The sequence below is a fragment of the Molossus molossus genome, unplaced genomic scaffold (assembly GCF_014108415.1).
Source record: "Molossus molossus isolate mMolMol1 unplaced genomic scaffold, mMolMol1.p scaffold_m16_p_6, whole genome shotgun sequence".
NCBI lineage: Eukaryota > Metazoa > Chordata > Mammalia > Chiroptera > Molossidae > Molossus > Molossus molossus.
The window spans coordinates 45,753,285-45,776,120 of record NW_023425399.1 but is presented as its reverse complement, the minus strand read 5'-3'; the positions used below and the strand labels follow the sequence as shown (position 1 = coordinate 45,776,120).

At 40.7% G+C, this 22,836-nt stretch overlaps 1 protein-coding gene across 3 annotated transcripts in view; it reads right to left on the bottom strand.

The window, feature by feature from the left end:
* The window catches only part of KIZ (kizuna centrosomal protein), a 226,783-nt gene that overhangs the window by 192,717 nt on the left and 11,230 nt on the right, over positions 1-22,836 (bottom strand). Inside the window, exons 2-4 of one of the 3 annotated variants that reach the window (XM_036244184.1) lie at positions 17,870-17,932; positions 13,492-13,554; positions 11,207-11,369 (exon numbers count right to left, since the gene is read on the bottom strand). In XM_036244184.1, coding sequence (XP_036100077.1) covers positions 11,207-11,369; positions 13,492-13,554; positions 17,870-17,932 — 289 coding nt within the window. Of the gene's footprint in view, positions 1-5,759; positions 5,943-7,014; positions 7,234-11,206; positions 11,370-13,491; positions 13,555-17,869; positions 17,933-22,836 lie in introns of those variants that run through there. The other 2 variants (XM_036244185.1, XM_036244186.1) reach the window with 2 other exon arrangements.

Genomic DNA, 22,836 nt, shown 5'->3' with positions numbered 1-22,836 from the left:
GTGAGCAGCGCCCTCGGGGTTACACTCCCAAGCTGCTCCAGAGCACAAGCCGGGACATACACTAAAACAGTCACAGCCACTCACCTTGGGCTTTGGCAAGGGAGGGCAGACTGAACTGAAACTGTGTGGGAACACTCGGGATTTGGAGGGTGCTCAGAGCTTTTACTGAGCTGTAGCCACACAGGACAGTAGTCATCTTACTCAGCTCTGGGGAGGCGGTGGCCACTCCCTCAGAGATTAAACCCCACCAGGTGGCTATTGAACTGCAAATTGAGGCGTATTACCAACCAGCATCTGCCCCACCCTCAGGAAATCTCCTTGCATGAACACCTGAGGAAGTTTTTCATTCCACTGAGAAGCCAAGACTCTTCAAGAAACTGCAACTAATAACCTCCAGGCAAAAGGCTAGAGAATAACTGAACCCTCCTGGGCTTGCAACTGCACAGGAAGGTAAGACTTGACATTGGTGTTTAACGTGGATACTCCCACGCTCATCCAAACCCAGCAGAGAGGGCGACAAAGAGCAGAACACCAACACCCACAGGAAAAATCTGGCAGGTTCCAAACCCCACTGAGATAGCCAAACTAGTGAAACAAAGACACAAATGCCAAATGAAAAAACAAGAAACCTCTATCGAAAATGAAATAAATGAGGTGCAGTTAAGCAAGTTAACAGAACTAGAATTCAGAGCCATGATCTTGAGGAAGCTCAACCACATGTGTAAGGACATGAGCACCATGAGTAAAGACATAGAAACATTGAAAATCAACCAGTTGGAAATTAAAAACCACCAAGAATAAATGAAGAATGACACAGAAGAAATAAAGAACACATTGGAAGGGCTAAACAGAATAGAGGAAGCTGAGGACCAGATCAGTAAATTAGAAGACAGAGTGGAAAAAATCAACGAATCAGAAAACAAAAAGAAAAAAACAATTATAAAATAGGAAGACAGCTTAAGAAAACTGTGGGACAACTGGAAACGTAATAAAATTTGCATCATAGGAGTCCCCGAAGAAGAAGAAAATGAGAAAGGGTTAGAGAATATATTTGAAGAAATACTGACAGAAAATTTCCCTAATCTAGTGAAGGAAGAAGGCATTCAAGTTCAAGAAGCACAGAGAGCCCCAAGTAAGAAGAATCCAAACAAGCCAACAGCAAGACACATAGTAATCAAAATGCCAAAAATTAAAGACAGAGAGAATGCTAAAAGCAGCAAGAGATAAGCAACAGGTTACCTACAAAGGAACCCCCATAAGGCTATTATCTGACTTCTAAACAGAAACACTACAGGCCAGAGGGGAATGGTATGAGGTAAACAAGGCCACGAAAAACAAGGATCTGAATCCAAGACTACTCTACCCAGCAATGCTATCATTCAAAATAGAAGGTCAAATAAAGAGCTTCCCAGACAAAAAAAAAGGATAAGGGAATACATTAGCACCAAACCAGCACTGCAAGAAATATTAAAAGAACTGCTGTAATTTGCAAGAGAAATAGGAAGAAAAATATAACCACACTAAACAAAAATGGCAATAAATAAGTACATATCAATCAATAATCACCTTAAATGTAAATGGACTGAATGCTCCGATAAAAAGACACAAAATAGCTGATTAGTTAAGAAAGCGTGTCTCATATATATGTTGTTTACAAGAGACCCACCTCACAACAAAAGACTCACATAGGTTGAAAGTGAAGAGATGAAAAAAAAACTTTCAAGCAAACAAAAAGGAAAAAAAGCTGGGGTAGCAATAATCATAGCTGATAAAATAGATTTCAAAATGAAAGCCATAATTAGAGACAAAGAAGGGCACTACATAATATTGAAAGGCTCTATCCAACAGGAAGATATAACCTTGATGAACATATATGCACCGAATATAGGAGAACCAAAACATATTAAAAATCTTCTGAAAGACTTCAAAGGAGAAATCGGTAGTAATACAATCATAGCAGGGGATTTCAACATCCCGCTGACATCACTGGATAGATCCTCTAGACAAAAAATTACCAAGGAAACAGAGACTCTAAATGAAGCACTAAACCAAATGGATTTAATAGATATCTACAGAGAATTACACCCCAAAACTACAGAATTCACATTCTTCTCAAGTGCACATGGGACATTCTCAAAGATAGACCACACGTTAGGACACAAACTGAGTCTCTACTAGTTCAAGAAGATTGAAATAATATCAAGCATCTTCTCAGATCACAAAGGCATGAAACTAGAGATCAATTGCACAAGAACATGCAAAGCCATTTGAACACATGGAGGCCAAATAGCATGTTATTAAACAATGAATGGGTTACTGAGGAGAACAAGGAAGAAATTAAAAGCTTCCTGGAAACCAATGAATATGAACACACAACAACACAAAACCTATGGGATGCAGCAAAAGCAGTTCTGAGAGGAAAGTTCATAGCACTAAAGTCCTACCTCAAGAAACAAGAAAACTCACTAATAGACTATCTAACATCACAACTTAAAGAACTAGAAAGCAAACAAAAAGAAAACCCCAGAGCAAGTAGAAGGAAGGAAATAGTAAAGATCAGAGCAGAAATAAATGACATAGAGTCAAAAAAAAACAAAAACAATTCAAAGGATCAATGAAAAAAACAGCTGGTTTTTCGAAAAGATAAACAAAACTGATGGACCCTTAGCTAGACTCACCAAGAAACAAACAGAGAGAATACTAATACACAAAATCAGAAATGAAAGAGGAGAAGCAAAAATGACACCACAGAAATACAAAAGATCATTAACAACTACTATGAACAATTATATGGCAACAAATTCGACAATCTAAGCCAAGTGGACAAATTTCTAGAAACACGTAGTCTCCCAAAACTGGACCGGGAAGAGATAGAAAACTTGAATAGACCAATAACAATAGAAGAAACTGAAGATGTAATCAAGACTCTCCCAGCAAACAAAAGCCCAGGCCCAGATGGCTTCACGGGGGAGTTTTACCGAACATTCAAAGAACTAATACCCATTTCTCCTCAAACTATTTCAAAAAATTCAAGAACAAAGAACACTTCCAAACTCGTTTTATGAAGCCAGCATAATTCTAATTCCAGAACCAGAAAAAGACACTACAAGGAAATAAAACTACAGGCCAATATCCCTGATGAACATAGACGCCAAAATCCTGAACAAAACACTCGCAAATCGGACCCAGCAATACATCAAAAAAATTATTGACCATGACCAAGTGGGATTCATCCCAGGGATGCAAGGCTGGTACAATATTCGCAAATCAATAAATGTGATACACCACATAAACAAACTGAATAATAAAAACCACATGATCATATCAATAGATGCTAAAAAATCCTTCGACAAAATTCAGCCTCCATTTCTAATAAAAACACTCAGCAATGTAAGAATAAAGGGTTCATATCTCGACATAATAAAGGCCATATATGAAAGACCAACAGCCAGCATCATACTCAATGGGCAAAAATTAAAAGCATTTCGCTGAGAACAGGAACAAGACAAGGATGCCCACTTTTGCCACTCTGATTTAACATAGTACTGGAAGTCTTAGCCACAGCAATCAGACAGGAAGAAAAAACAAACGGGATCCCAAATGGAAAGGAGGAAGTGAAACTCATATTATTTGCAGATGACATGATACTATACATAGAAAACCCCAGAAACTTCATAAAAAATTTACTAGACTTAATCAGTGATTTTGGCAAAGTAGCAGGACACAAAATTAATGTCAAGAAATTGATGGCATTCTTATACACCAATGATGAACTCACAGAAAGAGAAACTAAGAAAAAAAAACCTTTTACCATTGCGGAAAAAAAATTAAGATACCTAGGAATAAACTTAACCAAAGAAATAAAGGACCTGTTCACAGAAAACTACAGGTCATTGAAAAACAAAATAGAGGAAGATATAAAAATGTGGAAGCACATACCATGTTCATGAATTGGAAGAATTAACATCATTAAAATGTCCGTACTACCCAAAGCAATCTACAGATTCAATGCAATCCCCATCAAAATACCAACGACTTACTTCACAGAACTAGAACAAATACTTCAAAAGTTCATATGGAACCAAAAAAATGCCTCGAATAGCCACAGCAATCTTGAAAATAAAGAACAAAGTAAGAGAAATCACATTACCAGATTTCAGGTCATACTACAAAGACACTGTAATCAAAACAGCCTGGTACTGGCACAAGAACAGGCATATAGACCAGTGGAACAGAACAGGGAACCCAGAAATGGACCCAAGGCAATATGCTCAATTAATATTTGACAAAGGTGGCAAGAGCATACAGTGGAGTAAGGACAGCCTCTTTAATAAATGGTGTTGGGGAAACTGGACAGCTACATGCAAAAAAATGAAACTAGACCATCAACTTACACCATACACAAGAATAGGCTCAAAATGGATAAAAGACTTAAATGTGACTCATGAATCCATAAAAATCCTAGAAGAAACTGTACGCAACAAAATTTCAGACATCTTACGCAGAATTTTCACTGATACATCACCTAAGGCAACAGAAACAAAGGAAAAAATGAACACATGGGACTACATCAAACTCAAAAGCTTCTGCACAGCAAAAGATACAATCATCAAAATGGAAAGGAAATCCACTTTATGGGAGAGCATAATTGCCAATGATGTAACAGATAAGGGGTTAATTTCCAATATATATAGAGTGCTCACGCAACTCAACAAAAGGAAAACAAAGAACCCAATTAAAAAATTGGCAGAGGAACTAAATAGACACTTCTCCAAACAGGACATACAAATGGCTAAGAGACATATGAAGAAATGCTCAACATCACTAATCATCAGAGAGATGCAAATTAAAACAACCATGAGGTATCACCTCACACCTGTCAGAATGGCCGCCATCAACAAATCGTCAAACAAGTGTTGGCGAGGTTGTGGAGAAAAGGGGACTCTAGTACACTGCTTGACGGAATGCAGACTGGTACAACCACTATGGAAAACACTATGGTGTTACCTCAAAATATTAAAAATTGAACGTCCATTTTACCCAGTGATCCCACTTCTAGGAATATACCCTAAGAAGCCTGAAACACCAATCAGAAAGAATATATGTACCCCCAAATTCGTAGCAGCACTATTTGCAATAGCTAAGATCTGGAAACAGCCCAAATGTCCGTCAGTAGACAAACAGATAAAAAAAGCTGTGGTTTATATACACAATGTAGTACTATGCTCCTGTAAGAAAGTACGATCTCTTATCCTTTGAGACGACATGGAGGGACCTGGAAAGTATTATCCTAAGCGAAACAAGCCAACAGAGATAAGTATCATATGATCTCACTTATTTGTGGAATATAATGAACATAACAGTCTGAGGAATGGGGTGGTCCCAGAGACGTGCAAGTGGGGTATAGACCTACAATTCCCAGAAGAGGTGGTGGTGGGGGAGAGATAAACCACAGAACTTATATGCATGTGTGCATGAACAATGGACATGGACAACAAAACTGGGGACAGAGAGGGGGGAGAGGGGGGAATCAGTGGGGGAAAAAGGAGAAACATCTGTAACAAAAGTAAATTAGATAAATAAATAAATAAAATAAAAGGCATTTCTTATACAAAATTTAAAAAGTAATATCTATGTATTTTTTGAACCATACTTTTGAATAAAGCTTTACAAGTTCCTACAATTTAGCATTCTTTCTTTAAGATGGTCCCCTATACTGTTATTCTTTAATAGCTCATTATATAAGTTTTTTTACATACCTTGTTATATTCAACAGATGCTCTCAATATAGTAATATTGATATTGATAAGGATAATTCTTCCCTTCAAATTTCTCCCTTTCATTTATTTATAGCAAGAAATCAACAGTTATCGATGTAGAAGATTAGACAATCACCATTTCAAAACCTCCCTTATGACTGATTCAGGCATCATTAATGGATCCTAAAACCAGTAAGTAAAAGGCTATTGAGAAATTATATTCCCAAAATGTCACACCATCACCCTGTATGTTAGGACCTGGGAACTTGGCCTATTGTTGATAGAGGTCGTGGTTCAGGACATGACCCCAGAATTGGCTGCACAAGCACAGACCATGTTTTCTTACATATGCATGACACAGCAAAAGCCTAGGACGCATGCGCCATGCAACACCCCATGTAGATCATCCTGTTGCCATGAGTCTATAAAAGCTGTTGAAAGTATTGAATAAAGCTGCTGCTGATTCCTCCTGATGTCAGCTCTGCAAGCTTTCTTTACCCTGGGCATCTCACTGCTGAAACCTCCCCTAAAACCTCCAGTCGATGACACTTGGCATAGCTGGCAGGATGAGGTGGGTATCCCAACAGCCCCTAACAAGGAGCAGCCCCAGGTGGAAGGGATATGGCCCCCATCATTCCTCTAGTACCCAGTGGCAGAATACCTAATAGCCTAGACGCTGCTGGAAGCTGTACGTTCCTGGCCTGAGGAGGTGCAGAAGGTTTTGGTGCAACAGAAGTGGCCGGCCCATGCAGGAAACAGAACGTAGTGGTGCCCAAGGTGGCCAAGGAGTGGGCTGAGCCCAGACAGCAGCAGCCGGCTTCTGACCTGCCACCAGAGGGTCACTCAGGAGGTGGTGGATGGCAAGGAGGCAGAGGTTGAGCCAGGGCCTGAAGCACCTGCAGAGCCTGTGGCTGATGGGGAGGAGGCAGCAGGTGCGACCTCAGCCCATCCCCATCACCTGAGGAGCACCCCCACCCCAGCCACAGATGAAACCCTGGGGGAGCAGGCTGAGGATGGTGACACGGACAGCCCTTGAGGACTGTGGACTACAGAGAACTGAACCAGGTTACCCTGCCCTGACACACAGTGGTACCGAATATCACTGAATTGATGGACTGCTTGTCACAGGAATTGGGGTGGTTTCAATGTGTTGTGAATTTGCCTAATGCCTTTTTCTTCATAGACATTGACCCTGAGAGTCAGGAAAAGTTTGCCTCTACCTGGGAAGAAAGGCAATGGATGTTCCAAGTGTTACCTCAAGGCTATTTGCATAGTCCATGCTCTGTCATGGTTTGGTAGCCCAGGACTTAGTGTCCTGGAACAAACCTCTGCATCTACACTTGTTCCATTATGTTGATGATATGATGTTGACCTCTGATTCTCTTGCAGAGCTAGAAGCCAGAGCACGTAGCATTCAGGAAGTCCTGGTGGGCTGGGAGTGTACCGTCGAGGACAAAGTCCAAAGGCCTGGATACTCTGTCAAGTTCTTGGATGCTGTTTGGTCAGGTAAGATGGTAAGATGAAGGTTATGCCAGAGGCAATTATAGATAAGATACAGGCCTATCCCCAGCCAGAAACAGTGAAACAACTGCAGAAATACTTGGGATTACTAGGGTTCTGGCGAATCTTTATACCCCACTTAGTCATGTTGATGAAACCTCTCCACCGCATGATCTGAAAAGGGGAGGCCTGGGACTGGTCTCCTGAGGTGGAGCAAGCGTTTCTGGCCATGAAACGGGCGGTGGCCCAGGCTCAGATGTTGCGAGTCATGGATCTGGCTTTGCCGTTCTTCCTGTACAGGTGGATGACTCAGCGTCTGGCTGGGGTCTCTGACAGAAACAAGGGGCTTGGAAGAGTCCCATCAGATTTTGGTTCCAATTGTAGAAGAGAACTGAAAGTCTTTACAGGTACTCCCTTATTGAGAAGCAGTTGGCAGCAGTGTAAGCAGCCTTATTGGCCAGTGGAAGTATCACTGGTCCTTGTCCTGTCACAATGCAAATGACCAACCAGAAGAGGGGTGGCTCTGGTCGTTGACTACCTGATCATGCACAGGGGTGGCCCAAACCCCCACTTGACAAAGTGAGGAGAGTAACTGGAACAGAGGGCTACCGGTTCTCTACCAGCCCCTTGACGCAGGAGCTGCACTCCTTGCTAGAACCTATACAATTTAGGGCAGAACAGGAGGAGCCCTCTGCAAAAGCAGAGGAAAGCCTCCATCCCTTTGAGGAGGGAAAGCCTCCTCCGCGGCAGGTACTTGGTATACTGATGATTTTTGCTGAGGCCAGCCACCGACGTGGGTGGTAGTGGCCCTGCAACCGGGTACAGATAGTTTTTGGTATGATACAGGAGCTCGAGTCAATGGGCCGAATGAAGAGCCATGTGGATAGTGTTAATGAAGGAGTCTGACTGTATGCATGTGTGCACTGATAGTTGGGTGGTATATAGGGGCTTAACCCCATGGCTGCCTTGCTGGGCAGCCTAGGAGTGGCTTATAGGCCACTGATCCCTGTGGGAGAAAGATATGTAGCAGGTCCTGAAAGAGGGAGTGGTGATCCACCACATATCAGGGAGGTCTCGTAATAATGTGCTGCACCCTGTACTGCTATTGTGGGTTCTGTTCACAGGAAAATGCTTTATGGGTCAAGTTCCGACATCCAGCCTCCAGGGGATAGAGTGTTAGGGCCTGGCAACTTGGCCTGTTGTTGAGAGAGGCCTTCAGGACATGACCCAGAACTGGCTGCACAGGCACAGACCCTGTTTTCTTATATAAACATGACACAGCAAAAGCCTAGGACGCATGCACCACACACCACCCCGTGTAGATCATCCCATTGCATGCGTCTATAAACACTGTTGGAAGTATTGAATAAAGCTGCTGCTGATTCCTCCTGATGTTGGCTCCTCAAGCTTTCTTTACCCTGGGTATCTCACCGCTAAAACCTCCCCTGCAACCCCGATCTCTGACACCACAGATTTAGTTACTATTTTACTGAGGAAAAAAGTACCTTACAATACAGAGATCTAGAGATTGCCATTTTAACCAAGGCATCAAACCCAGCCTTGATTAGCCTCCTGATGGGATGCAGTAGAAAGAATATAACCTCAGCTGTGACTATTTAACTAATTAAAAATCCAGTCCTCAGCATCACATTTTAAGTAGTATCCAATAGCGATGTGTGGCTAGTGGCTACTGTACTGGACAGCAGCAGTAAATAGAAAACATTTCTATGACTACAGAAAGTTCTATTAGGCAGTCCTCATCTAAACTGAATTTCCAGTTTACAGGAAATGGGGGGGGGGTTGCTATACAAGTTAATTTACTTCATGAGAAGGTAGGGTTCTTTGGAAAAGACAATAATGCTGGAAAAAATAAAAGGCAACAGAAAAAGAGGAAGACCAAATATGAGATGGATTAACTCCTTAAAAGAAACCATAGGCATGAGTCTATAGGAGCTTGAGGACAGGACACTGTGGACATCACTCATTCATAGTATTGCCAGGGAATGGAGCCAACTCAATGGTACATAATACACGCATACCAGCTAAATTATACCTCGAAGAAATAACCAGTGAAATTCAGAATGTGAGTCATTCTACAAACCTTCCTTCTTCAAAAAGCCAGTATAATATAAATATATATATATATGTGTGTGTGTGTGTGTGTGTGTATATATATATATATATATTTTTTGTAAGGAAGAATGGTGGGAGACTAAATTATATATATATATATATATATATATATATATATATATATTTTTTTGTAAGGAAGAATGGTGGGAGACTAAATTAGATTGAGACACCAAGAGAAACAATAACCAATGTAATGTGTGACCCATATTTGGCTCCTGGTCTGGAACTGGGGACATTTAAATACTGGCTGGAAATTAAGTGATATTATGAAATTATTATTAATTTTCTTGGTGTGATAATAAATAGTGTTATGATTATGTATGGGAATGTCCATTAGGAGAGAATTGTCATTGTGTCTGCAGCGTACTTTCAAAAATACAGCCCTGGCCGGTCTGGCTCAGCGGTTAGAGCGTCGGCCTGCGGTCCAGAGAGACCCGGGTTCGGTTCCCGCTAAGGGCACGTACCTTGGTTGCAGTTTGTCCCCAGCCCTGGTTGGGTCGTGTGGGTGGCAACCACTCGATGTGTCGCTTTCACGTCGATGTTTCTCTCTCTCTCTCTCCCTCTCACTCTATCTGAACAAAATATCGAAAAATGTCCTCGGGTGAGGATAAAAAAACAAAACAAAACAAAAATACACACACACACACACAAAGCAAATATGGCAAAACATTTATAAGTACTACATCTAGGTGGAGAGTAGAGAGTTGTGTTAGTCCATTCAGGCTGCTACAACAAAATACCCGATTGGTGGATTATACACAACAGAAATTTATTGCTTACATTCTGGAGGCTGAGAAGTCCAAGATCAAGGTACTAGCAGTCACCTTCTGGTGAGGGCCCTCTTCCTGGTTGGCAGCAACCGCCTTCTCACTGTCATCACATGGTGAGAGGGGCTGGGAACTCCCCGAAGCCTCTTTCATCAGGCACTAATCCCATTTATGAGGGTTCCACTCTCATGACTTAAGCACTTCTCAAAGGCCCCACCTACTAATATCACTTTTGGGGGTTAGGATTTCAGCAAATGAATGTTGGGGAAACAAACATTCAGACCATAGCATCACTGTTTGTTAGAATAATTCTTTTAATGTTTTTGTGTGTACTTGAAATGTTTACAATAAAAGGCTGGGGAGAAAAATGCTAGAGGGGGAAAAAAAGAAGTACTGAAGCCACTTCTCCTGTAACCAGTATTCAGTGGGTTAACTTGGGCAACAAACCCTGACCAACACAAATGATGAGAAAAAAGGCCTCACCCTCCACATTTGGCATAACTTGTAGAGCAGAAAGTTGACAAGCATCTTAAAGGAATGGGACACCAGAATCAGAAAGAGATGCTAAGAGCAGTTGCTCTGGGGCATAAGATGAGGAGCATGAAGGTGAACTCCTCAGTCTTCCCTAAATACACTGCCTGACCAGAACAGAGGAGTCCAGACCACATAAAAAATATATAAAGAAGGAAGCAGACTCTGGAGAGAATTCTAATGCTGCTCAAATTCAACCATGAGGCCAATGAATACCATGTGCCAGGTAGTGGCTTGTGATGCATGTGCCTATTTTAAGTCAACAATTTGTATACTACAACAAAATATAGATATTCCATTAATTTCTAAACTAAAGTCGGAATCTGAGAAAATACAATTTCAAGTTCTCTGATAAAAATATGGCCACATGATAATTCATGAAGAAAACTGACAATCTTATAGACGAACAACTGACATTTTGACTACCACTGATCTGAAACTCACTGCTAATTATTTCTAATTTTAGCAAAAAAAAAAAAAGATTTTATAAAACCACAGTACAAAACAAAATGTCACCTTCAGTTCTTTAAGCTTCGTTGTATTTGTGGTAAAGTGTCCAACATGAGCTTGGATACACTCAAACTGCTTTAAATATTCTTGGTTTCGAGTATGAGCCTTCTTTTCTGATTCACATATTTCCTTCAGGTATTTCTTTAGTTTTACAAACTTCAGCTTAACTCTAGAAAAATAAAAGCAGATTTTAACAATTAAGTCAGATTTTGACTAAGAATAATTTTCTTTCTTTTTTTTAAATTGAATTTAAAGATATTTATTGCATCCTATTTTTGGTGGGAAAAAAATATAACATAGATTTATTTGGCATAACCTTGTGGAATACACAAAGTGAAAGTGGGGAAGAAACATTTTTCTTCTCCTAGTCTATTTCTGAGGACTAAATCATGAACTGCTCCATTGTAATTTAATATTTCTTGCAATAGTTGGGCACCAAGTTTAACATTTATTAGTTTAAGAAAATTTTCTTTAGCAAAATTATTAGTGAGACAATGTATTCTAAGTTATTTTTCTCAAACACTGAAACCTAAAGGACAGGACGTATATGCATTTTTAGAGAGAGGAAATTAATGCAACATCACTGAGGTATCACATCTAGGCATAACTCTTCCTGAGAAATATATATACAAATCACATTGTAACATTCACACAGTAAAGATTCATATGGATTTCTTTCTCAAAACTAAATGTGATTCTCAGAGTGGTGTCTATGTGGCCATGTTCAGAGGAAAACCCCATTAGCATTCTTTTAAATGCCAATCTCAAAACTACCTGCTGTTACGGAAATCAAACTATAAACCACAATCCATAAACATTAAGAAAGTTTGAAATTTAAAATAAAAAGCTCTCATCTAGACATAATTTTAAGATTTTGTTAGAATTGCAACAACATACTACATTAAAGTATTTTATAATAACATATAGACTATAACTCTACTCAAATTGTGAAAAAAAATCGTTAGGGACTCATCCAAAGGGTAGTATCAAAAGACTAAAGATGTGCAATCTGCTCACAGAACCAACAATGCTAATTCTAGCTCTTTCCTTTTAACAAGTACCTAAGTCATAAAAGTACCTGTAAAATTTATATTGTTGGTTCAATAAATTATTCAATATTTTCTTATCAAGCAAAAATAAGTTGAAAACCACAAAAATGTTCACCCTCAAAAACAGATTTGCAAAGATGCTGAAGATATTAAAAATTAATCTCCAACAAATCTCTACCCTTAAACCAATAATTTGCAAGAATTTATTGTGCTAATAATTCTGTGCTTTGATCTTAGTTGGCTATCCCCATTTTTCCTTATGAACAAAAAACTTAAGACTAGTTTTACTGCTACCCATGTCTGCCATTTTCAACATAAGCAACAATAATGATGGAGTACTGTCTTTCATATACAGATACTCGGTGAAGCTGCTGGTACTGGCCAGTATCTACCTGGAGTAGGGACAATACTAACCATGCCTTCTCTATCCAAAGTCTAGTTTCATTCCTGCCCCTACATTAACCTTCAAAGCTGACCACATAAGTTAGTCAGCCATATATTGACGCAATCATTCATATATTCAAAGCTCTTAATATGAAAGCCACTCAGCTAGGGTAAACAGGGCAAACAAAAAAAGAGATAAGTAAAATATAGTATAACGAATGCTATGTGGGGAAACTGTAAGAGACTCTGACAAGACTGGCCAACCTGATCTAGTTGAAGGGGTCAGGGAGGCCTGCCCAGTAGAAATTATTTTTCAGCTGAGACATGAAGGTTGAGTAAGAGTTAACCCAAAACTGGGGAAAACAAGAGTGAAGAGTTCAAGGGAAAACATTCAGACAGGGGAAGTAACATGTTGGAAAGTTCAAAGGCAATAAATAAAAAGAATAACAGTGATATTGACAAAAACAATAGATAACAAATTATCAAGTCTTACTCTGCGTCAGATAGTGCTTTAAGGCTCTATTAAGTCACTACTGTTACCCCTATTTTGATAGATTTTTTTTTAAATGGAGTCACAGAATGTTGAAGTAATTGTCCCAAGGTAACATGGCTAAGAGCTGGTGGGGTTCAGACTAAATCAAGGAACTTGGCAACAGAACCTACCTCCTTACATTATACTACAAAAGATTCTGTCATGCTTCAGAAACTGAAGTTTTAGTCCAAGTAAAATTTTAGGGGGAGGATGGCAGGAGCAGATAATGGTGGGTCTGGTAAGCCCTTGTACCAGATACTTCTCATGCCCTCCTGACCCAGCTTTTCTTCTACCCATCATGGCTGCAGCAATCTGGTAGCACCTACCTCAGTTGCGCCTTGTATCTTGCTTTCCCAGGGCTGCTTGTCTGAATTTGCATCACAGAAAATCTGGGTATGAGAAGGAGTTAACGCCTCCTATAATGGCCCTCACCAATGGGGGTCAGAAAATAGGAGGTATAAAAGCTCCTTCTTCCTTTCCTTGAGTGAACTCTTGTGAGGACCAGAGAGACAGTCCACACTGTTATTCTGAAGGTCCAGAGGGATCAAGCCCCAGGTGCCATTGCAGTGACCAGCTCCTACTTTATTCTTCCCAGCTCTGCTCTCCAGTTTCATGAGACCACTTCCTAAAATAAACTACCACCTACAAAAAAAAAAAAAAAAAAAAACTACCACCTACACACAAACCCCTATTTCAGACTCTGCCTTCTGGGGTAACTATGAGGCAGCCAGCCATGTTAGGATTTTTTCCTACAAGCAGTCAAAGAAAGCATATTTTTAGTAAAGCATACCCTCTGTCTAACAGGAAACAAGAGGCTAAGAGTGGGGAACAAATTCAGAAAATGATAGCTTAATAAAGGGTCCCATAATTCTCTTAGCACCATTATGTCAGGAAGTTGTCTAAGACAGGCCACAGAAATAGTCCATACTCTGCCTACTGCCCCTTTAGCCATGGGCTAGAAAAATGGCAAGTGCTACGGATCCTCTAAGATTTGGGTCCATTTCTGAGGCCATGGCACCCACAACACTGCTATTTCTTCTATCATATTATAGGCTCATTTTTTTTTAACTTACCTTTATCATTGAATATATTACAGATGTCCCCCATTTTTGCCCCCATTGACACAATCCTTCTGGCTCCCACCCCTCTCTTGCCTTCCCCACACTATTGTCTGTATCCATTGGTTATGCATATATACATGTAGGTTCTTTGGTTTATCTCTTCCTGCTCCCACCCCACCCTTCCCTTTGAGGTTCCTCAGTCTAAAAGCCAATTTGTACTCCTTATTCCCTTCACCTTTTTCACCCATCCCCTCAAACACCTTCCCATCTGGCAACCAAAAAAAAGTTCTTTGTATCTATGAGTCTGTTTCTGCACTGAATTTTTCTTTGGTTTGTAGATTCAACTGTTGATAGAAATGTATTTATTGCCATTTCATTATTCATATTTTTTATCTCCTCCTTCAAGAAGACCCTTCAACATTTCATATAATACTGGTTTGGTGGTGATGAACTCCTTTAGCTTTTTCTTGTTTGGGAAACTCTATATGTCCATCGATTCTAAATGATAGCTTTGCAGGATAAAGTAATCTTGTTCATAGGTTCTTGCTTTTCATCATTTTGAATATTTCTTGCCACTCCCTTCTGGCCTGCAGTTTCTTTTGAGAAATCAGCTGACAGTCTTATGGGAGCTTCCTCGTAGGTAACTGCTTTTTTTCTCGCTGCTTTTAAGATTTTCTCTTTAACCTACTGCATTTTGATGATGATGTGTTTTGGTGTGGGCCTCTTGGGGCTCATCTTGTTTGGGACTCTCTGTGCTTCCTGGACTTGAATGTCTGTTTCCTTCACCAAGTTAGGAAAGTTTTTCACTATTTTTTCAAATAGGTTTTCAATTTCTTGCTCTTTCTCTTCTCTTCCTGGCATTCCCATGACGAAATTGCTGTCATGCTTAAAGTTGTCCCAGAGGCTCCTTAGACTATCCTCATTTTTTTGGATTCTGTTTTCCTTGTTGCTGTTCTAATTGGGCGTTTTTTCTTCTTTGTATTCCAAATCGATGGCTTGCTTCTTGGCTTTACCAACTGTCCTATTGATTCCCTATAAATTTTTTTTTCTTTATTGATTTTAGAATGAGAGGAAGAGGGAGAGAGAGAGAGAAACATCAATGAGAGAGAACATCGATTAGTTGCCTCCTGCATGTCCCCCACTGGGGATTTGACCCACATCCTGGGCATGTGCCCTGACCAGGAATCAAACTGGCGACCTCTTGGTGCATGGGTTGACGCTAAAGCACTGAGCCACAACAGCTGTAAATTATTCTTTATTTCAGTTAGTACCTCCTTCATTTATGACTCTGCATCCTTCATTTCTTACTGGTCCTTTTTTATGCTTTTGAGGAGTTCACTAAGTTCACAGAGCATCCTTATAACCAGTGTTTTGACCTCTGCATCTGTTAGATTGCTTATCTACGTTTCATTTAGTTCTTTATCTGGAGTTTTGTTCTGTTCTTTCATTTAAGACCTTTCTTTGTCTCATTTTGGCTGCCTCCCTGTGTTTGTTTCTATGTATTAGGTAGAGTTGCTACGTCTCCTACCCTTGACAGGGTGGCCTATTATAGTAGGTGTCCTGTAGGGTCCATTGGCACAGCCTCCCTTATCACCCCATCTGGGCCCTCAAGGTGCACCCCTCGTATGGACCGTACACCCTGCTGTTGTAATTAAGCCTCTACTGCTGTTGGCACGTCAATGGGAAAAATTTACTAAGGCTGATCAGCTGCAAGGACTGGCTTTATCCACTGACCACTGACCTCTAACTACTTGGGAGGACCAGCTGTGCAGAGGACCACCATACACAGCAAGACTTAGTTCAGCAGGGCTCTGGTACCCCGTGTCTACTCCATGAGTATGACACTTATGGAAGTGGTTGGGTGATGGTACTTCACCGTGATCTGAAGCTGTCTCCTGGGTGTGCTGGCTCTGGGACAAGATCAGCCACTGCCTATGTCCAACCTGGGGCCACCAGCCATAAGCTACAAAGTGATCTGCTGATGGCTGCTTCTTGTGTATGGGCAAGGAGGTGCCCAGGCAAAGCCAAGTTGTGAACCAAGGCTGGCCGCTCCTAGTGTCGGGCCTAGGGCCACTTAGTGAGAGGTATGGGGCTTGCTGAGGCCAGATGCTGCTTTTTTTCAGAGAATTTAGGAAAATCTGAAACAGGAACCAAGACAGGCCACTACTGTGGTAAAGCCACTGGAGAGAGCTTGGGTGGGCCTGAAAGTTGGAGGGGCAGGGCCTCAGAAAATCATCAGGGCAGAACAAACAGTATGAGACAGGTTGCTAGAGTCCCAGGTATGGCGGTTGTAGGTTGGCACCACTGGGGAAGTGCTCACCAAAAGAACAAGGGCCTTCACCAGCACATCTGTCTGGGAGAAAGCTGCCTTTCCAGTTCTCATCCCAATGCCAAAGTCAGTTCTTCCCCATATGTCTCTCATGCATTTTAAGCTTCCTCCCCAACGCTGAAGCCTGGAGGGTACAAGTCCGAGTAAGTCCAGGCTCGGGCCCTTCAAGAGGAACTGTCTGGGACTCCAGTAGCCTCAGCCTCCCTTAGCCTCAATTCCCGCTGCTTTTTACAGCCATAATTTATGGGACCCTTCCTGGCACTGGAACCCTGAGCTGGAGGGCCTGGTGTTGGAAGGGGACCCCTCACTCCTCAGGTAGGACCTTCACAGCCTAGATATCCCTCCTGATTTTTATCCACCACACATGGGTGTGGGAACAGCCTGTCCACACTTCTGCCCCTACCAGTCTCAGGGTGGCTTCTTTAATATTGTAGTTGTAAGACTTCCATTCAGCTTGATTTCAAGCGGTTTTTAATGATGGTTGGTCTGTAGTTTAGCTGTAATTTTGATGTCTAGGTTCTTCTTGTTTCTTCTAGAGCCCAGAGGCTTGACTGGTACCTTTGGAAGTACACTAAATCTTAAAACCAAAGAATAATTTTGAAGATCAGGAAATAAACAGACCTGGTGGTGACTTTGTCTTAAAGCATTCTTGGCTTCTTTCTCTTCTGGATAAGATGCTTTCATTTTTCACTCATATTATGATACAGATAAATCACAAACTTAGTACTATCATAAACAGAAATTTTTCATATAAGTAATACTGGTGGGAACACCATACATTTGACTTAAGGATGAAGTTCAATTTCCATAAAATAGAATTAAAACATTAAAAGTTTGCTCTTAATACTAGAGTAAGTAACCTAAAAAGGATAACATGTGTATTATCTTCTACCCATAATAACTTTAACTTTCATTGTCATTTGTCCACAAACAAATGAGACACTATGTAACCCTGCCTACAACAGTTTGCTGAAAGGACAGCTACTGTAATTATGCCTTAATTACTATACAGACATAATGGGTAAACTGTGAACAAAAAGACAGCAGACTATAATGTGTCTTATTCTTAAGCTATTTAATCAAAATAGATTCCAAATAATTTTTAAAATTTTATCTTATACTAATTGTATTCAAATTTATTCTTAGATTTGGTAATCATTAAATTGCAGTATTTACTTGAAACTGTTACATATTAAAAATAAAATAACAGTAAAAGTACTAAAACTATGGTGTTTCAAACATACTTAGGGTTAACTTTTAATTGATTAATATATGCAAAGTGACTTAAAAACTGTTACCACTATCATATCTTACCTGCATATATCAGACTGACTATATTCATAAAGTTTCTTTTCCAGGTCCAATCTTTTCTTTTCACTATAGTACAAAAAGAAAATATTTTATGAATAATTACACTGACAAGCTGTAGAATTTAGAATATGATCTCCTTTGAAATCACACTTTTCTGAGAATATTTCTCTGGTCTCTCTAAGAAGCAGAAAATGCCAGCTGTATTTGAAACTCAAGGCACAAAATTACTTAGCAGTCACCAGGAATGTCTAACAAGCAAAGAGAACACCAATACAAAGCAAAAAGAACAAGATTCTCAAAATAAGTGGGGAAATGCCATAGGAAGAGGCTGGGAACCAGGTTCATTCATTCAGCAAGTATTTCTTGAGTGCTTTGATGAGCCAGGCACTATTCTAGGCTCAGAGACTAATACAGTGAACAAGGCAACCAAGAACCCTGTCATCAGGCACTGACATACTAAGGTGAAGGACAGATAATAAACAAATAAATATGTAAAATATAATATGGCCAGACATCACTGAGATGGTGTCACTTGAGCAATGGGGGTTCCATCAGGACTTGACATGATACTTCTTGCAAATCCACCTCAGACTAAAGACTGGTGGCTTGCTCTGCTCCCAACCAGTCAGGCTTAGACAGAGCCAGGTGGCTAAGTCAGGAATAAACTTGGCCTCACTGACATTTAATGAAGACCACGTAGCGAATACCATTACTTCAAATTTGGGGAAATTTCCTTTTATAACTTTGTAACATCACCATGATTTGTCATTAACTGCTATTCCCTAGAGCTAATACCAGTAAAGACTTAGCCTTGATGTTCAGGTCAGTGCTAGACATAAGTGAGGAGAAAGCTTATCCAGGACACTCAACCTGGGAAAGAGGTGGGGGAAACTGGGCAGCAAAGGAGAGTGCAACAGCCAAAATCAACAGACTAAGGGTAAAACTGCTGAATGGGAAGCCGTCCTGGTTCTCAAATAAAGCTCTTGGGGGGGTTTACCCACAGAGGGCTCCCCTTGACCACCACCAAAGTTCCAGCTTCAATCTCATCTAATTGAAGTATTGCTAATCTAAGTTAACATTAACTAAAGGCCAAAAGGGAAATCACAAAATGTCTGACAGAAAAATGCTAAGAAAAAAATACAAATACTGTGTATCAAAGACAAGGAATCCAACAGAAGGTGAGCTCAGGTTGGTTTCCTGAGGGAAAGGGGCTGGGCCCACATTCTGTTTATAAGCTCTTAATTCATTTGTTTCCCTTCAGATAATTTTCCTTTAAAAAAAAAAAATATTACTGGGAGTAACATAATAGTGGGCAAGATGAGACCAAAGACATGTGTGAGAGAGAGAGTGTGGGTGGGTATGAATGAGCATCTGTGCAGCAGTGCAGAAACTTAGGGCAGATGGTTCTGGAGCCATGGACCGGGTAAGCAGCCATCCACCACTGTGCGCGGCTTGGTAGGGTGCTGCTCCCCGCTCCAGGCTGGAAGGCCCTGCCATTTTCGAAGATCCACTGGGTCCTCCTTGGGATGGGGCAATGTGGAGCAACTAGGGCCCAGCATCTGGAGGCCATGAGTATGCCTGGCACCACTGGACCTGTGGCCTCTGCAGTGCCAATGCCCACTGTGCACAGTAACTGTGCTGCCAAAGCAGCTGCACCTGGCAGCAGAGCCACAGAAGTAAGCAGATTCCCACCCAGCAGCAGCAGAGCCTGGGAGCCAAGCCCCACCCAACAGTAACAGTACTCGGGAACTGGGCCCAGACGAGCAACAGTGATGCCATGGGAACCCAGCCATGCCCAGCAGCAGCACCCTGGTGGGAGAATTAGAAAGAGAACAAAAAAGAAAAATCCATAGTTAGTAGAAGAAAGAAACTAATAAAGATCAGAGTGGAAATAAATGAGACAGAGACAAAACACACACACACACACACACATACACACACACACCCAAAAGATCAATGAAACCAAGAGTCAATTATTTGAAAAGATAAACAAGATTGGCCCTTGCCGGTTTGGCTCAGCGGTTAGAGTGCCGTCCTGCGGTCCTGAGAGACCCGGGTTCGGTTCCCGCTAAGGGCATGTACCTCGGTTGCGGTTTGTCACCAGCTCTGGTCAGTCGCGCGGGTGGCAGCCACTCGATGTGTTCCTTTCACATCGATGTTTCTCTCTCTCTCTCTCTGTTCCTCTCTCTCCCTCCCACTCTACCTGAACAAAAAATGGAAAAATGTCCTCGGGTGAGGATAAAAAAAATAAAAAAAAAAGATAAACAAGATTGTTGAACCTCCAGCCAGACTTACCAAGAAACAGGGAGAGGACACAACAAATAAAATAAAAATTAAAGAGGGGAAGAACAATGAGAACAAACAATTCAAAGGACTGGAAGAAAATACTATGAACATTTATATGCCAACAAATTGAAAAAACAAAGGAAAATGGACAAGTTCCTAGAATCATACAATCTTCCAAACTCAAGAGAAAAGAGTCAGATAACCTGAACAGGGCAATAACAACTACGGAAATTGAAGATGTAATCAATAAACTACCAGCAAACAAAAGCCCTGGTACAGACAGCTTCACAGGGTAGTTTTACCAAACATTCAAACAAGGACTAACCCTTATTCTCCTCAAACTATTCCAAAAAATTAAAGAGGTAGGAAGACTTCTGAGTATTTTTTATAACGCCAGCATAATCCTAATCCCAAAACCAGATAAAGACACTACAAAGAAAGAAAATTACAGACCACTATCCCTGATGAACATACATGCCAAAATCTTCAACAAAATATTAGCAAATCAGATCCAGCAATACATTAAAAAATTTTTTCACCACAACCAAGTGGGATTTATCCCAGAAATGCAAGGCTGGTACAATATATGCAAATCATTCAATGTGATACACCACATAACAAAATGAAACATAAAAATCATATGATCATATCAATAGATGTTGAAATCCCATTTGTCAAAATCCAGAACCCATTTTTTATGGAAACTCTCAGCAAAGTGAGAATAGAGAGATCATACCTCAACATACTGAAGGCCATATATGACAAACCTACAGCCAACATCATACTCAATGAGCAAAAACTAAAAGCATTTCCCTTAAGAACAGGAACGAGACCCTTAGGGATATCTTGTTGACCACTCTTATTCAACATAGTACTAGAAGTCTTAGTCACAGTGATCAGACAGAAAGAAAAACAAAAGCATACAAACTGAAAAGGAGGAAGTGAAATTGTCATTATTTGCAGATGACATGGTGTTGTACATGGAAAACCCTAAAGACTCCATCAAAAATCTACTAGATTTAATCAATAAATTCAGTAATGTGGAATACAAAATTAACATCCAAAAATCTCTGGTGTTTTTATACACCAATAATGAGCACTCAGAAAGGGAAACTGAAAAAAACAATCCCACTTACCATTGCAACAAAAAAATGAAGATACCTAGGAATAAACAACCTATACTCAGAAAACTATAGAACATTGAAAAAAGAAATACATGTTGCTTATCTCTTGCTGCCTTTAGAATTCTCTCTTTGTCTTTCATTATTATGTGTCTTGGTGTGGGCCTGTTTGGGGTCTTCTGACTTGGGGCTCTGCTTCTTGAAATTGAATGCCTTCTTCCTTCAACAGTTAGGGAAGTTTTCTGCCACTATTTCTCCAAATATATTTTCTAGTCCTTCCTCATTTTCTTCTTCTGGAACTAATATGATTCAAATATTGTTACATTTCCAGTTGTCCCACAGTTCTCTTAAGCCGTCTTCCTGTTTTTTAATTGTCTTTTTCTTTTGGTTTTCTGATTGGTTGATTTTTTCTGCCCTCTCTCCTAATTCACTGATCCGGTCCTCAGCTTCCTCTACTCTGCTGGTTATTCCTTCCAAAGTGTACTTTATTTCTGCTATGTCATTCCTCATTTCCACTTGGTTGGTTTTCAATGTTTCTATATCTTTACTCATGGTGTTGAGTTCCTTACTCATGCTGCTGAGCTTCCTCAAGATCATGGCTCTGAACTCTATATCTGATAACTTCCTTAACTGCATTTCACTTATCAAATCTTCAGTAGAATTCACTTGTTCTTTCATTTGGGGTTTGTTTTTTTGTTTCACCATTTTGGCTATCTCAGTGGGTTTTGGAGCCTGCCAAATTTTCCCTGTGGGTGTTGGTGTTCTGCTGTTTGTGGTTCCCTCTACTGAGTTTGGATGAGCATGGGAGGACCCAAGTTAAACACCACTGTCAAGTCTTACATTCCTGGGTAGATTTGCAAGCCCAGGAAAGGTTCAGTTATCCTCTAGCTTTTTGCCTAGAGGCTATTAGTCTCAGTTACTTGATGAGCCTTAGGTTATAGCCCTCAGCTGAATGAAAAAAAACTCCCTCAGGTGTTCAAAATAAGAGGATTCCCAGGGGGTGGGGCAGATGTTGGTTGTTAATGAGCCTTAATTTGCATTTCTCTGGCCCAAGTGGGTGGGGTTAAACCTGGAGAAAGGTTCTCCCCAGAGCTCCAGGAAGGGGTTCGCCAAGCATGATGGACAATATCTTGTGCAGCTATGACTCAGCAAAAACCTTAAACTCCCTCCAAATCTTGAGTGTCACCACACAGTTCCAGTCCAGTCTGCCCTCCTCTAGCCAGAGCCCAAGGTGAATGGCTGTAGCTAATTTAGTGCTCTGTGCAAGCCCTCTGTAGTGTGGAACCAGCCTGAGACTTAAACCCCAACAGAGCTGCTCACACCTAAAACAGCTGCTGTCTGTGGGCTCCCAGCTTGCCCTTGTGAACCTCTGCAGACCTACCAGGCTCAATTCAGTATCCTTTTTCCCTGTCCCTGGTTATATGTATCCTCTCCAGGTGCTTTTCTGTTGCTTTTTCCTGACTATTTGTCCTTATTTGTTGTAATTCCAGTTTGTTCCTGGGAGATGGTCTGTGTAGCTTTCATTCACTCCATCACCATTTTGGAATCTTATTTATCCTCTGC